Source organism: Nipponia nippon, unplaced genomic scaffold, assembly GCF_047370975.1.
Source record: "Nipponia nippon isolate SJK-2023a ecotype South Korea unplaced genomic scaffold, ASM4737097v1 scaffold_10, whole genome shotgun sequence".
Taxonomy (NCBI): Eukaryota; Metazoa; Chordata; class Aves; order Pelecaniformes; family Threskiornithidae; genus Nipponia; species Nipponia nippon.
The window spans coordinates 21,970,926-21,986,703 of NW_028262291.1; the positions used below are offsets into that span (position 1 = coordinate 21,970,926).

Below are 15,778 nucleotides of genomic sequence, written 5' to 3' on the forward strand. Positions count from 1 at the left end.
AGAAGGAAAAGGCCAGTAGCGGGAGTACCTGGAATGTAAATGTGGGCGCACCCCGAGGGCAGGCAGGCAGGGTTGAGAGAGGTGTGGGTGTGTCTGTGGCAGGTATTTGCTCGTACCTGGGGCGACAGAAACAGTCAGGCCCGAGCAGGCGAGGGCCTGAGCGCCCACGGCTGGTGCTGCTGTGCCAGGTGCAGGCAGGTGGCCAGCAGGGCCGGGGGTGTTGGTGAAGCCACTCCTCCGCGCTGAGGCGGCTTGGCCGCGGGGGGGGAAGCGTGCCGCTTTTTTTTTCTGCTCAGGCAGTGAGAGAGACAGCCCCAGCGCTGGGGAGGGTAGGGAAGCGAGGAGAGGCAAGATGGCAGCTTCCTTGTGGCTGAGCTGCGGGGGCAAAGCGGTGGTGAGGCTGATGCTGGGAGGGCGGCCAGCTCTGGGCGCTGGCGTGCCTTTCCCCGCTCGGGGAGGCTGGAGGCATCTGCACGGGACCCGAGAGCTACTGGGTGAGTGATGGGCTGGATCCTGCACCCTTTGTTGTTAGTTGCGTGCCTGTGCCGTTGGGCCTGCTGCAGGTGTGTGTGGAGGAGCTGAGACGTTAAGTAAGGGATGAGGGTAGGTGGTGCTGGGGGAGAAGTAAAGGCTGTGAAAGGTGGTGGGCAGGTATGAGTGCTTGGTGTTACCAGGTAGGTGTGTAGAGTGGCAAGGCTGAGCAGGGCTGTTGGTGTACTTAGCAGGAGAGACTGCGTAGCAACGACCGATTGGGAAGTGCATAAGAGGCTATGGAGATGGGTTAGTTTAGTAGGGTGCTGTTTAGTTTGGTCTCTGTAGGTACTGGAAGTACATCAGGAAGGGTATGGGCTGATGGGAGAGAATTCGGAGAGAGGTGTGAGAATTATTAATGGTCTAGAAAATGTGATCACTAAGAAAAAACTGAAGGAATTGGAGTCTAGGGAGGAAAACAGATTGATGGGAGATTAGGCCTTCAAATATGTAAATATTCTGTTGTGGATAAGGAAAAAAGTGCTTACAACTGAAGATACTTATATGTTTTCTAGGTGTAAGTATGGTTAAGTACTGACAGAGAAAGCTTTTTGTTTTGGTGGTTTTTTTTCAATGTTTGGAGATTCTACCACTTTTCTGTCATCTTTTTATTCTACAAACAATGTTTTAAGTAGCTGGAGAAGAGCATGGAAGCTATATTTTATGTAATTTTTTTTTTTAAAGGAGAAACGGAGTTTGAATTTATTAATTGTATGTCTAGCATGCGTTGCTGCCTAGAAGTCAGCCTATGAGGTTATGGCAACAGCCTTTCAAGATACTTTTTCTCTTCTCAGGAGTTTGTTGTTACAGAATTAGCAGGCAGATCTTCTGCTTAACTTTCATATTTTCCTCTGTCTCTAAGAGGTGTGGGAGGAGTTTTGGATGCTCGAATGAAATGTGATCTTTTCATTCCCTACTTGATCTGTTAGTTACAACTTGTAAAACATTTAAACAATAATCAGGTGCATTGTTATTAGGTACTAGTGTGATACTGAGCATAAAATGCCCAAACTCTGTTTTTTAAGTGCATTTATAAAGAAGTGAGCTGCTGCTAACCTTGTGTAATAAAACTACATGCATTTTACAATAAAACTCAGTAGTAGTTTAGAGACTTGTTAGTCATTGTTTTAAATCTCAGTACACCCTTCTTTCCTGGTTGTCTTTGCTGCTTTGCAGTATGAAAATCTCTTTCTTTGCAAAACTGCCTGATATAGCGAAGGCTATCCCTGTTCTTGAAACAAATGTTATTTATTTTCAAATTTTATTAGAAAAAAAATTGCTTCCTTCTTCATAAAATAATGTTTATCTTTTTGTCCAATGCAGGATTAGATATTTCTACATTAGTCTTATTATCTAACTTCTTAAAGACCTCTTGTCTACAGTCCTCCCAGGCAATCTATTGTAGTACTTTATACCTTTATGGTGAGAAAGGCTTATTTATTATATAGCTGGAGTTAAATTATTAATTTTGGAAATGGAAATGAGTGAAATTTTTTTCTTCCTTACAGTAAGCTTTTATGTATTAAGGTGGATATATCACACCTTTAGCTTGTTCAGTCTTTCCTCATGGATTTGTTCTTTTGAACCCTCTTAGTATTCCTTACTGCTTTTCAATGTGGTGCATATCTCAGTGACACTATTTTTCTTAGTTGTCTATTGTAGCCTCTAAAATGAAAAGAAGGAGAAAAGTCATAACTTCTCTGGTAAAATACAGCTCTTTTAGACATAAAACTCACTCTTGGTTTCTAGTTTGAGAATTTAAAGTCAGTTTTATTTTAGCATTAGTTTTATTTCTCCACTTTTCTGTTTCTGAAAATGCCACCATTTGAAGTATTGGTTCATGATGAATCTAGTTTTGTTGTGTCACTTCAGTTTTTTGCTTCTCTATGTGTTTCTGTCCCTCTGTAGTGGTGGTAGAGGAGGGAGAAAGTCATTTTGCATAGTCAAAACAATTATTTCAGAATTGAATTCCTAGCTTGTTGGTTACAAGGAAGGAAGAAAAATAGAATGAACTTTTATGTTAGAGGTCTGTCAACTTTTCTTTGTTTTTTATGTTTCTTAATCTTATTGTCAGGTGGGAGTAAATTCTCTGACTAGAGTATGGCTTAGGAAGTCATGAAATATCTCTCTGGTGGGGCACATGAAAGCATTTGTCTTCAGTTCATTGCAGTTTTTTTGGTTTGACAATGCTGTAGCTGTTTCTATATCAAAGGAGGTCAAAAAGAGGCAATGAACCTGTGTTATGCTGAATAAGTTTAAGGACAAAATACACTGTCAATAGGATTCTCGGATTGTAGTTATAGAGGTCTACTGATCTGCTCTTCTCTTAAAGCCCTGCTCTTCAGTCTATTTGATACACAGCCTAAATATGCATTGGATCTCTTCATGGAGAAGGAAGGAGACAAACGTGCCCAGATTCAACTTGATTCTTAATTGTGTCACCAAGAACAAATTCTCATGGATACATAGAGGGTTTTCTTTAAAATAGCAGCTACTGTTTATATGAAGTTTTTTTAAGTCTTCCTCCTTTTTTATTCAGATAATTGATACGTAATAACACAGTTACTGTTGATAGCAGTAGAATTAATGGATGATGACTCGGAGTTCTGAAGTTTCATATGCTCATGGCTCTAAATTCTATTATGCTGGTAAGCTCTGTCTTTGAGATTGTGTGAATTGCCAGAACTTTTTGCTTACCCATAATGAAAAAGCAACTATATTTACTTCCCAGAGTGCTTGTAAGGACTGCCTGTACAGTGCAACTAACCTACATAAATGCAATGACTCCTTTTACTAGCATGTTTTTTCATTTGATGAGGGAAAACGTTATCTGGTGAAGGGAATTGTTCATTGTAAGATTGCCTTTTTTGAGAGACACGTTTAAGCTTGTTTTTTCCATGTGTATAGTCATTAACTGAAAAGTGACTAAAATAGCTTTGAAAAGAGACTGTTGTAGCTACTGTTCTTGTGTATCTGTTGCTGAACAAGGCTCTTAATTGCAACACTACTGAACTTCTCTGAACATATGCATCTTTATGCTTGAGCATTAAATGAACGCACAAGGAATGGATAGTTGGTGAGTGTGGAGGAAGAGAAAGGAGTGGAGAAAATGGAGCTGAAGTGCACCTAATTTTTCCCTTTCCTTTGCATAAGCACTTGGATTGTAGTTCCGCAGTTGCTTTAACTCAACTTAAATTCTGTCCTAGTTCCCCCTGTCCATTTTGGATGTTGATTTTTGTTCATACTGCTGTATGATGAGCCAGATCAGGAAGCTAACCTGACTTAAATTGTATTTGTTTTTGCGATCAGGTTAACTTTCAGCAAAATCCATTCCCTAGTCTGGATAACTACGCAGCATCATGAGTATTAGTACTACTGGTAGTATGAATAAAGGCGTGAACATGATCAATTGGGGCAGAAGACTGATCAGCTCCTTTTGGTTGTGTCATGGATAGATATTAAGTTAATGTGGAATAAGAGGCAGTCATGCATGGCTTAAAACTTTTTCCCTGAATTGGCCCCATTCAAAATGCAATCATTGTACTGCCTTGCAAAATCAGATTTGTGATATATTGTAGAGAAGAAATGCTTTTCTTGTTTAAAAAGCAGTTTGATTTTGTAGCTATGAAATTCCTTTAAAGCATCTAAGTAATGTTAATAAGTGTGTTCTCTAGGAAGCTTTTCAGTGAACTTGACTGCATCTGACCTCCAGACAACTGAAAGTAATTAGAAATTGAGTTTTTAAATCAGTGCCACAGCATTGCCAAGTCTGTTACTGAAATCTTTTCTTGTGTATTGCTGTAAAGGATGCTGTAACTATAATTTTGTTGTATAATTCTTCATAGTTCAGATCAGGCCACATATAAGCGAGAAGGAAAAGGAAGTTCTGTGCAAAGTAAAGTAATAGAAGTAAAGCAATTTGTTGGTATACTTTGTCTACTTTTTTGCTGCTATGGCTATCCATGTTATCAACATTATTTCTAAAAATAAAGCTCTTCCCTAGATAGCCCAATTTAAAAATGACTTGATAATTTATTACTTTTTTAGTAATAATTTGTGTACTTGCTGCTGGATCTTCTCTCCTAACTTGATCAAAGGACCAGAATGGACAGTATGTTTTGTGGTAGTTGCTCATAACATGAAAGGGAAGATGTTACAGTGGCACAAATTTGTTGTTCAATTTTGTATTTATGCCAAAGTATGGAGCATGTTCTGGGAAATGGATCAAGTAACTCTTCACTGAAGTAAAACATGAGAAACACCATGTTTAAAAATTAACTTTTTTCCTCATTAGAAATGTGGAATGCTTTCACTTTTCTTCAGTGAAGTATGTCTACTAGTTCTAGATATTCCTAGATATTTGTGGGATATGACTTCGAAGTCATGTTTTGATTGTCAAAGTTGACTTGTCAAGTTAGACAAATGAAACAGAACACTTCTTTGTATCCTGTAAGGTATTATTTTCTATTTGCTGTTATCTGTAAATATTTTTTTGAGTGAACATATATAGTGTAAAGAAAACTGTGAACTCTTGCTTTAATTTGTAGTATTTGAAAAATGATCTTAGACAAAACATGATTTGGTAAATAAACACAGGTAGGCATTCACAGAATAATATACATTGTTAACATAATTCATTTTTCTGTGTATTGGTCCAAGATGAGAGGTTGCAAGAAGAAACTTCTTAAAGACATCCTTGGAGGTAATTCAGATGGAGTTGCCAGTGTTATAAGGAGCATTGTCTGGATACATTTCTAAGCATTACAGTAATGAGTAATATTAAACTGAGAAGCATTTAAGTACCATGGAAAGACTGAGACACATGTATATTTCCTCATGTGGTCTTCTAAGAACATGACCCATGGATACACTGAGCTCATTTCCACAGTTCAGGTGTTTTGGGGAGCATGATCCTGATTGCATTGCTGTCCTTGGGACTTTGGGGAATAAATAACTTGCTTTCTGCTCTTGATGCATTTCAGATGTCAAGGTCATTGATGGCTGCTGAGGTTGTTAGAGGTTTGCTACAATGTTTCCATTTCACATTTTTAAAAAAACCATAGAATGTTTTGGGTTACAAGGGACATTAAAGGTCATCTAGGCCAACCCCTCTGCAACCCTGTCCCACCTGACCTTGAGGGATGGGGCATCTACCACCTTTCTGGGAAACCTGTTCCAGTGTTTCACCACTCTCACTGTAAAAAAAAATTTCTTCCTTATATCTAGTCTGAATCTGCACTCTTTTAGTTTAAAACCATTACCCCTTGTCCTATCGCTATAGGCCTTATTAAGAAGTCTGTACCCATCTTTCTTATAAGACCCCTTCAAGTATTGAAAGGCCACAATGAGGTCTTCCCAGAGCCCTCTCTTCTCCAGAACAAACAATCCCAACTCTCTCAGTCTTTGCTTGAAGGAGAGGTGTTCCGTCCCTCTGATCATCTTCATGGCCCTCCCCTGGGCCCACTCCAACAGATCCACGTCTGTCTTGTACACAGAATTCCAGAGCTGGTTGCAGTACTCCAGGTGGGATCTCAACAGAGCAGAGTACAGAGGGACAGAATCACCTCCTTTTGACCTGCTGGCCATGCTTCTTTTGATGCAGCCCAGGATGCAGTTGGCTTTCTGGGCTGCGAGCACACATTGCTGGCTCATGTCCAGTTTTTCATCCACCAGTCCTCCTCAGCAGGGCTGCTCTCAACCCCTTCGTTCCTCCAGCCTGTATTGATGCCAGAGGTTGCCCTGACCCAGGTGTAGCACCTTGCACTTGGCCTTGTTGAACCTCATGAGGTTCACGTGGGCCCACTTCTTGAGCTTGTCCAGGTCCCTCTGGATGGCATCCCATCCCTCAGGTGTGTCAACTGCACCACTCGGCTTGGTGTCATCTGCAAATCTGATGAGGGTACACTTGGCCCCACTGTCCATGTCATTGATGAAGATATTAAACAGTACTGGTCCCAATATGGACCCCTGAGGGACACCACTCATGACTGATCTCTATCCGGACATTGAGCTGTTGACCACTACCCTCTGGCTGTGACCATCCAACCAATTCCTCATCCACCTAACGGTCCACCCATCAAATCCCTGTCTCTCCAATTCAGAGAAGGATGTTGTGGGGGACTGTTGTCAAAGGTCTTACAGGAGTCCAGATGGATGACATCTGTAGCTCTTCCCTTGTCCACTGATGTAGTCACTCCATCATAGAAGGCCACTAGGTTGGTCAAGCAAGATTTCCCCTTGGTGAAGCCATGCTGGCTGTCTCGAATCACCTCCCTGTCCTCCACGTGCCTTAGCATAGCTTCTAGGAGGATCTGTTCCATGATCTTCCCAGGCACAGAGGTGAGGCTGACAGGTCAGTAGTTCCCAGGGTCCTCTCTTCTACCCTTTTAAAAATGGGTGTAATGTTTCCCTTTTTCCAGTCGCCAGGGACTTCACCTGACTGCTGTGTCTTTTCAAATATCATGGAGAGTGGCTTGGCAACTACATCAGCTTATTCCCTCAGGACTCTGGGATGCATCTCATCAGGTCCCATAGATTTATGTATGTTCAGGTTCCTCAGGTGGTTTTGAACCTGATCTTTTCTTACAGTGGGAGGGACTTTGCTTCCCTGGTCCCTGTGTTGTGGTCAATCCACTAGAGTTGTGTGGGAAGAGGGATTAAATAATAATGGAAATAGTTTTTTCCATTATTTCTTTGTAATGTCTTTAACTCTACCTAACCTCTAAAATATTTATGGTTGAATACCTACATTATTTACAAGTGTAATGATTTAATCTTTCATAATCCTGTAGCAATGAGAAAGACAACGTCAGATTTATTGGATGTATTAACATTAATGAATAACATAACATGGGTGGACACTTTTAATTCTCTTAAATCATTGTGTATTATTTGATGTTTCACTTCTTTGTCTTCTCTGAGGTCTTAAGCATGGTGACTTTTAGGACTTGGAAGTAAGGATGAGAAGCATTCTCACTCTAGGTGACGCATGCTTTTCAGCTCAAAATTCTTCTAGTTTTTTTTTCCTTGCCCTTTTTCTTCCAGATAATGAGGCAAAAAAGAAAAAAGGATTAATTTCTAAGTTTTTAAAGCTGTTCCTGCTTACTCTAAGCAATACAGCAACTGGAAGAAATTTGGTGGTGTTTCCTATTGAATGATAATAAGCCCTAATGCTGGATATTAGAGAAAAAGGAATATGAAGCAGAATTGATTCTTGCCATTGTATACAATGTACTTTCTATGTGTCTATTTCTGTTTTCTAACTCAATACAGATTCAGATATAATAGTTCAAGAGCGAGCCTCAAAAATCAGTCAGGTGCTGGAAAACTACTCTTACGTAATAGTATCTAAAAAGATATATTTATTTGGCCTCATAAGTATCCTTAAAAGTTCAGAAAGCTAGTATCTCTTGTATTACAAGCTGTATATCAGAATACTACTTTGGTATACTGGATCAAATTACAAGAGATGTAGTGTGCTGTGAAGCCAAGGAATGTGGTGTATCATGAGCCCTGTCCTCAGAAGAATCCCACTTACATGACATGCAGCTTGCTGCTGTGCAGTGCCACTTCCTGTGTATGGGTTTACTAAGCAGATTCAGTCAATTGGCAGACTGTGAAGTGATCTGCTAGCTAGCTGTGTCTAGTATATGGTGTTGCAGGGCCAGAGACGTTGTAGTGTTGTGTTGCCTAAATATATTGGACTTTTCAGATCTTTTTATTTGGCTTGTTAAAGGAAAGAAAAGGCTGATAATTTACTTGGTCTCTGTATATAGACACTTACCCATGAGAAAGATCTCTGTAATGAGAAATCTTTCAAGCTTCTTAACAGAGACATAAGATCCAATCACTGAAACTTGAAATTAGGCAATTTCAGTCTGCAAAGTAGATGTAGTTTCCTAGCAGAAAGGATAAATAAACATTGGGAAAGGTTATCAGTGAAAGAGGTGGATCATCAGTGTCTGGAATACTAGGATCAGGGGGGCTTTATTAATTTAAGACATATGCTTTAGTCTATCATCTGGAAAACATTCTGCAGCCTGTGGCAAAGAGGAAGAGGAGAGGAGAAAGGAGGATGTAGTGTTTGTGGTGGGTTTTAAGACCAATGAAACTTCTGGTTTAGGAATTCAGGACTCTGAATTCCCATTTCTTTTTTTCATATTTGAACTTTGGGGGAATGGGATTACATGCTTTGCCTTGGCATGCTCTTAATATTGCAGTTCAGCGTTAAGACGGAGGTCATAATTAAGACGTAGGTATCTAGCCTTTGGTTAAGAGGCAGAAAGGATTCTAACAATTGGCTAGATTCATTCTGCACATTTATACCCCACTCTGTCCTCACACTTGCATGCCCATAACTAGAAGCCTCAAGATGGATAAATACTCTGGGACAGAAGAGAAGATGCCTGCCTGGCTGGTACTCTGGTCATACATTCATAATCATACTGGTGACGTACTGCATAACTAGGAAGAAAAACTATGATAAATACCACTGAGGAATTTGTGGGTGGAGTTATACTATCCTCTGTTGCACATCATGGTTCATCAGCATGGAACATATCAATATCTCTCACCCAGTTTCTCATGATTGCAGCAGTTTTGGTGTCTCTTGAGGACTGAGATATGTATGTATGCGTGTGTGTGTGTGTTCTCTCCTCTGGGCTTGCTTATATCTGACAAGTTCTATGTTCTATGTTTCCTGCCAAGCAAGCAGGAAATGAGAGGACAAGTCTTTGAGACGTGTCTCATGGAGTGAGAGTGTCCTGGAGTAAATGAGAGGCTGTGGCACAGCATTTTAACCAAGGTTTTGCTCAAAGAGACCCTGACAGGTAGAACTAAGCATATGCAGGGCCACGTGTGGAAAGCCTCCAAAAATTGAAAGCTCCCAGAAATGGAAATGTGGTTCGGTTTAGTACATATGCCCCTGATACTCAATAGACGGGGTATTAGCTGGGTCAGCTTTGAGATTTATGGCATTTTGGGGGCGAGGGGGGAATAAAACAAAAAAGAAAAACCCCACAGCTTCATTGTAGCTGCTGATTTTTTTTTCCTAATGTATGTTCGTATTTTATAGCTGATTTTTCATTCAACACACAATAACTTGTGTGTAGTTGGAGCTCTAAGCAAGTCGTACATTTTTCTGTTTACATTTCTGTTGGACAAAAGTTATATAACTTTGTTTTACTTGCATCCACTGTAGGATTGTTTAGTAGGTCAGGCTGAACTGAGAGGTACTTGAAATACTAGTTTTTATATTTTTAATAATGCACTAAGACTTGGTCGTGGAGAGAGTTTCCATTAAAAATCAATTGAATCAAAGCTGAAGCAACGTGAGTACCTAAACTTGTCTTTATCAGATCCACAGTTTCTATATCATATTTTTACTTAAGACAGAGTTTAATTTGCTTAATACTTTGTATTATTTTTTACTTCATACTCAAGTTGGCCCTTGTTCACTGTGTAACGTATACGTTCTATACTTAGCGCCTTGTTTTCCTTGGTGCTCTTGGGAATGTGTGCTTGTAGGTAAGCTTACAAAGAAGCATCATAGTGAATCTTTTGTTCAACTGTCTTTCAGATTCATGCACTTCTAGTTTCATTTGTGTTAAGCAGTTAACTGAGAAAATAATTATACTGAAAAATTATTTAGTCTAGATAATCATATGTTTGTTTTACAGGTACACCTGGTATTAAAGTTCTCATGCCTGCACTTTCTCCTACAATGGAAGAAGGAAACATTGTGAAATGGTTAAAAAAGGAAGGTAAGATAGCATTTTCTGTGGCCACATTTGTTGTGATTCTTCAGCTACATAAATCTGTTCTGTAAGAATAAGATCATTCTTTCTGGTTGTAGCTTAGCATTTTGAAGCAAAACATTTGGTATATGGATGCTGTCTTCTTGAACAGCACCTGCTTTGAAACTGTTGGTTCTTGAAACTTTTTTCCTTTAGATGTCTTCCAAAAGGTTGCATTGATCATATTTTTGAAAAACTTCTGTTAGGCTGTTCCAGGGTGTGAATGTGTGTGTTGTTTTTAATTTCCAGTGTTGTCATGCTGATCAGTAACTTCGGAAGTCTGAGAGCCTTTGACTTGGGGCAGGGTCTCTGTTTCATTATTCTGCTGTGTTATGAAATAATATGAAAGGTATGGTATTTTTATAGTTGCTATTCAGGGCTTACTTTTTTAATATCTGAATTATAGTCTACAATTAAAACTGATAGAAAAATTTAAATTATTTTCATAACCCAAATTCCAAATGGGGAAGTCTTTCCAAAACAAAAACCAAACTACTCCTCCAAAAAAAGCCCTAACAACCTTGGTTATCTTAGGTTCTCTGTGCTCTGACAACTCGAAAGTAATATATTTCTGTTAAAATATGTTGGAGCAGATAAATAGTCTGTGTGTATGTTTCGTCTTCACATAGGTTGTATGTAAATGAAAAATGATCTGCAGAAGAATTGCAATCTCCTGTTTTGTCAGGTGACCTTTCTCCCTTCCCCTCCTACACTTTCCCCTCTCCAGTTTAATATTAAAACTGGATTTTGACTGTAGTTTTCCAAGTAGCAGTTGTCTCTTGGTATAGGATGCATTGCAGAGTTTCAGATGACTGTAGGGGTAGATCCTGTTCTCAGACATTGTTAGGTTTGCTAAATAGAAGAACAAGTTTGGAGGAAAAAAAATCTCTTAAAGCATATTATCTTTGACAAATGCAATTTGATGAGCTGTGTGTGTGTTGACTATTCTGCCTAGATAAGCCATTTCCTTTGGCTTACCCTCTAAGTATTGATACAGCCTCCATCATTGTGTTACTGCGGTACTTTGCTTTTAAACATTTTGAATACATTTTGAGAGGTGGCCAGAAGGTAACTTGTTGCTCCAGTAGTGGACATGATCTTTTGCTTGTAAAACTCGTAGTAAGGATTTCTGCAGAATTTACTAGGAACAGTATGGCAGTCTATGTCTGTAAAAAGTAATTGCACCAATGTTCTTGAAACTTCAGTTAGTCAAGTATCAAGTCCAAGACTATGCAGAGAGAGAGAAAGGAATGATCCAAAGTTCTTTTTCTATTCATTAGTTGTCAATAACTGTAAGACATTAAAAATCAACAGTAGTCTGTTTTACAATAAATATAGCATTCAAAATTGCAAGACAAAGCAAAGAAGAGAGCATGATAGGAGTTGAAGTAGATTCCAGTTTGCTCCACAATACAAATGAATCAGTTTTCCTCATAAGAAGGTCTTGGGACTCAACAGCTATGCAATGGTTTTTCTCAGTCTTTCCACTACACTTCCACTCTATCACAACAGGGGAAAAAAAAAAGCTTCACACCTATTTTAAATAAATTAAATTGAATCCTAATTGATGGTTGGACTTTGAGAGAAAACTATTTCAGGATCTTTTTTTCTCTACATTCTATTTAGAAACAAGACCAAAACTGAACATAGTATATTGTCTTATTTGGCACATCTGTGACCATATTAGTTCCTTTGGATTTTTTTTTCCTTTGACAGTCTGGAAAATAAACATAATGACAACATTAACAAAAGTGAAGATGAATTTTGAAGAAAAAAGAAAAGCGATTTAATGCTTGTACCTCTTCTGTCTGCAAGGGATGCTCATAATTACATAATCCTTCAGTGAGTTGGCTATCTAAATGTAGTGGCATTACTGAATATAAATGTTTGATAATCTCATATCCAATAAATAAATATTTTAAAGCAATTTACAGAAGAAAGCTGATGATTGTATATGAAATGTTTTTCCCACCGTATAACCAGCAGGGGTCAGTAGGATACCATTTTCATAATTTTTCTGCTCTTTGTGTAAATATCAAATGTTTTCATTTTACGGTTTCACAAATGGACAGATAATTTCAGTACTGCAGAAGGAAAAATGCTGAACTTAATTGATAGCTTTACTATTTTCTTCTAATTGTTAATGCGGTTTTTTATTAGTTCCTGTGGGTAATAGTCATTCTCATAAAAATAAAACTGTGTTTCTAGAAACTTGTATTTATTATGTATGAATTTAATGTTGATGAAAGATAATAGGTTGACAGCCCAGGAGACCGAAATCCTCTTGTTATTGTGGACAGGAAACAGAATATGGAACAGTGCTAGCAGTTTCCTCATGCAGTGTAACTGCTACCTTCTGAGACATCACCTCCAGAGACTTCAGTCTCTATGCTTAGTCAACTTTGATTTGATTTGCAAAGAGTACATTGAGGAATGGAGTTTGTATCTTGTGATTTGGATATTTGTCTGTCAGTAATTGAACAGAGCACACAGGCTATTGAATGCCAACTGAATGTGATCTCCTAGAGGGAAACTTGGCTTCAGTAGAGATCCTAATCATTCAGCCTAGCTATAAGAACTTAATAATTTTCAAAAAAAATCAAACAAACCCCACCCAAGATTTTTCAAGGGCATTATGTGTAATCTCAGAGTTGCCATTCCTGCAACTACTGTTGCAAATACTCCTCTCATTAGAGGTGATTATTAGTGTAAGAGCAAAGATGTGCTCTGCTAAAGTGTTTTTTCCAATCCTGTCTATTGGGAAAGCTGATCTGTAATTGACATCAAAGTGGGCATTGATTAGCAGCTATCACAAATTTTGCAATCTCTAGTGAAAATAACTATGATCCTTTCTATTGTGCTGGGATGCTGAAACACACATGAGATTTTTTTTGAATGCTGCTATGAAATATTCTTCTTAAAATTGCATTTAATGAATTGCCTTCCAAACTTGCGACCACTTCTTGGCTGCAGAATTTTGACTTCCTGTTATAAACTGTTTATGCTCTAGTTATTGTTAAGTGCAGTGCAGCAATTAGATTATGAAATTAAAAAGATCAGGTGCTACTTTGTGTACTCCCTTGCCAAGTTCTGTAATAGGAACATCTATGACTTGTAAACTATGTAAGTCACTGAGCTTTGAATGTTTCCATTGTTTACTACTGCAGAGATCACAAAGATCATACAACACCTCATTTTCCACTTCTGCTTCAGGTAGTCCTGAAACAGGAGGTAATTATTTAAAAAAAAAAAAAAGTTTCTCTCTTACTTAAATGCAGGTGGTAACCTGCACTAGGTTTATTCTGATGCTTAAGTACAGCAGAGTGATATCAGGAATTAAATTAAATGCTTAGACGGATAATAGTGTTGCAGCATTTCTGGTACTGGGAAAATCTTAAAAATTTACTTCATATAAAAATTGTAGTCATGTGTCAGGCTTGTATGTATTGTCCCTATTTTTCAGTGCTCTGTAAGAAAAAGGTTATGATATTTTGTTGGAGGACAAAACATTCAACTACCTCAAAGTTTCTCAATGTAATTTCAATTTTAATGTTCACTATCTAATCAGTATTGATCTGTTGAAAGAATCCAGACCCATAATATCTTTATCATGTGCTAGCAGATATAGATACTCTGCAAAAACAGAGGAAGAATATACTTCAAAATTAATCATAGATTTGTGTAATGTAGTGAAAGCAATTTCTAACACTTGTGCATATTTTTATTTCACAAAGTATGTTTCCAAAAGACCTTTTTTAACTCTATAGGAGATTGAGGAAACAAGCTTGCAGACATGCTTTCCAAAGAGATTAAAATTCCTGAGGTTTTTATTTGAATATCTTCAGTAGTGTAGATACAAACTAGAGAACTGTGATGCTTAGTTAAAGATGATGTTGCCTGTGATCATTGTCTTAAAAAAAATACAGTTTTAAATAGCTCGCTTTGACTTCCAGCTAGCAATGAATATGGAAGGCTCAGGATTTTATTCATGGCAGTGTTACTGAGTGATGGTGTTGTGTACTTCCTCTTGGAAAACTTACTGTAAACATCAGTATTTGGAATATGTTAATGTTCTGCTGCAGCAGTTTGTCTCTAAATCTTAGTGTTTTTATTTGGAAATTAAAGATACAATATGATAAGTAATGACAGGGGATCAATTAGCTATAGAATATATTAAAAAATGTAAAATGGCTGTATTATATGGATAAATACCTGTCTTCCATGGTTAAATAGATCTGAAAGGAAGCTTAGGCTAAGTATTCTTAAGTTCTGTTATATTTTGCAGGTGAAACAGTGAATGCTGGAGATGCATTGTGTGAAATTGAAACAGACAAAGCGGTGATTACCATGGAATCAAGTGATGATGGCATATTGGCTAAAATACTGGTAGGGATTCTGCCTTTCTGAATAGGATGATATAACTTCTCGTCAGACTGTCATTGAGCATGTTGCCTCAAAAACTAGTTTACATAGCTAAATTTCCTTCTGCACAGCTTTCAGAATAATGCACTTACTTGCGTTCCTAGTGAGAAATAATTGCTCTATTTATTTCGTACACATACTAGACTACTGGTACATGGTACTTGATTCTATATGTTTAATGGATTTTCAATTAGCCTGATTGAATTATGTTGTTTTGTATGTTTTGCACCTTATGAATAATGTCCATGAAATATTGCAGTTTATGACATCACTTACTCTGAGTTATAGAAAAACAAGTTACAATTGGTTAGTTGGAATATGGAATTTTGGATGGTACTCTACCCAGTATGTGTGATCTCTGTGCTAGATTATCTTGTGCTGGCCATTGAAGACAGAACATTATACAAGGTGGGCTGACCCAGAGGACAATTCTTAGTTATTAATTTCCTGTATTCTTAAAATTAGATTGATTAGGCTTAATATGGAGAATGAGAACTGGGATGAATGTGAAGTTCTCTGAGCATCATTTTGGAGTATTTGTGTGTAGGTGCATATATAACAGAGATAATGCTCTGTTTGGGTTCCTTGTTTATGTTTGGCTTTAAATCCTTTTCTGTACCAAGATGGAAGCAATAACAACTGGACTACAGAGATCAGGATGAAGGACTTAATTCTAACTGTCCATTGCTTAAGGTCTGCTTGCAAGTCCTGTGCTATTCTTTACATACTGTATTCTAAAAAGACAAGTCATATTTTTATCTTTTCCTTTCTCCTCTTTTCTAACATTTTTGAAAAATGTTTCTTATTTCAAAATGACCTGATGTTAATTCCCATCAGAATTTAGAAGGGTAGGGCTGTAATTCTGAGGCCTTCCTTCTGTTGCTGCTTCTGTGTAAAGGTAAATATTACATTTTCTGAAAACTCATATTTGATGCCTAAAAATTAAGGGAGACCGTATTTTTCTTGTCCCGAATACTATGTAATTTGGCCAGGGAGGTCTCATCTAGGGAATATCTACACAAGAGGTGTGG

At 38.0% G+C, this 15,778-nt stretch overlaps 1 protein-coding gene across 5 annotated transcripts in view; it reads left to right on the top strand.

Annotated features, from left to right (window-relative positions):
• Window positions 1–231: 231 nt before the first annotated feature.
• Window positions 232–15,778, top strand: part of PDHX (pyruvate dehydrogenase complex component X) — a 71,284-nt gene continuing 55,737 nt past the window's right edge. For 3 of the 5 annotated variants that reach the window (XM_087745938.1, XM_087745937.1, XM_009464027.2), the window contains exons 1-3: window positions 232–494; window positions 10,209–10,292; window positions 14,611–14,711. In XM_087745938.1, coding sequence (XP_087602064.1) covers window positions 353–494; window positions 10,209–10,292; window positions 14,611–14,711 — 327 coding nt within the window. In that variant the 5' untranslated portion in view covers window positions 232–352. Of the gene's footprint in view, window positions 495–10,208; window positions 10,293–10,574; window positions 10,675–12,041; window positions 12,168–14,610; window positions 14,712–15,778 lie in introns of all 5 variants that reach the window. The other 2 variants (XM_087745940.1, XM_087745939.1) reach the window with 2 other exon arrangements.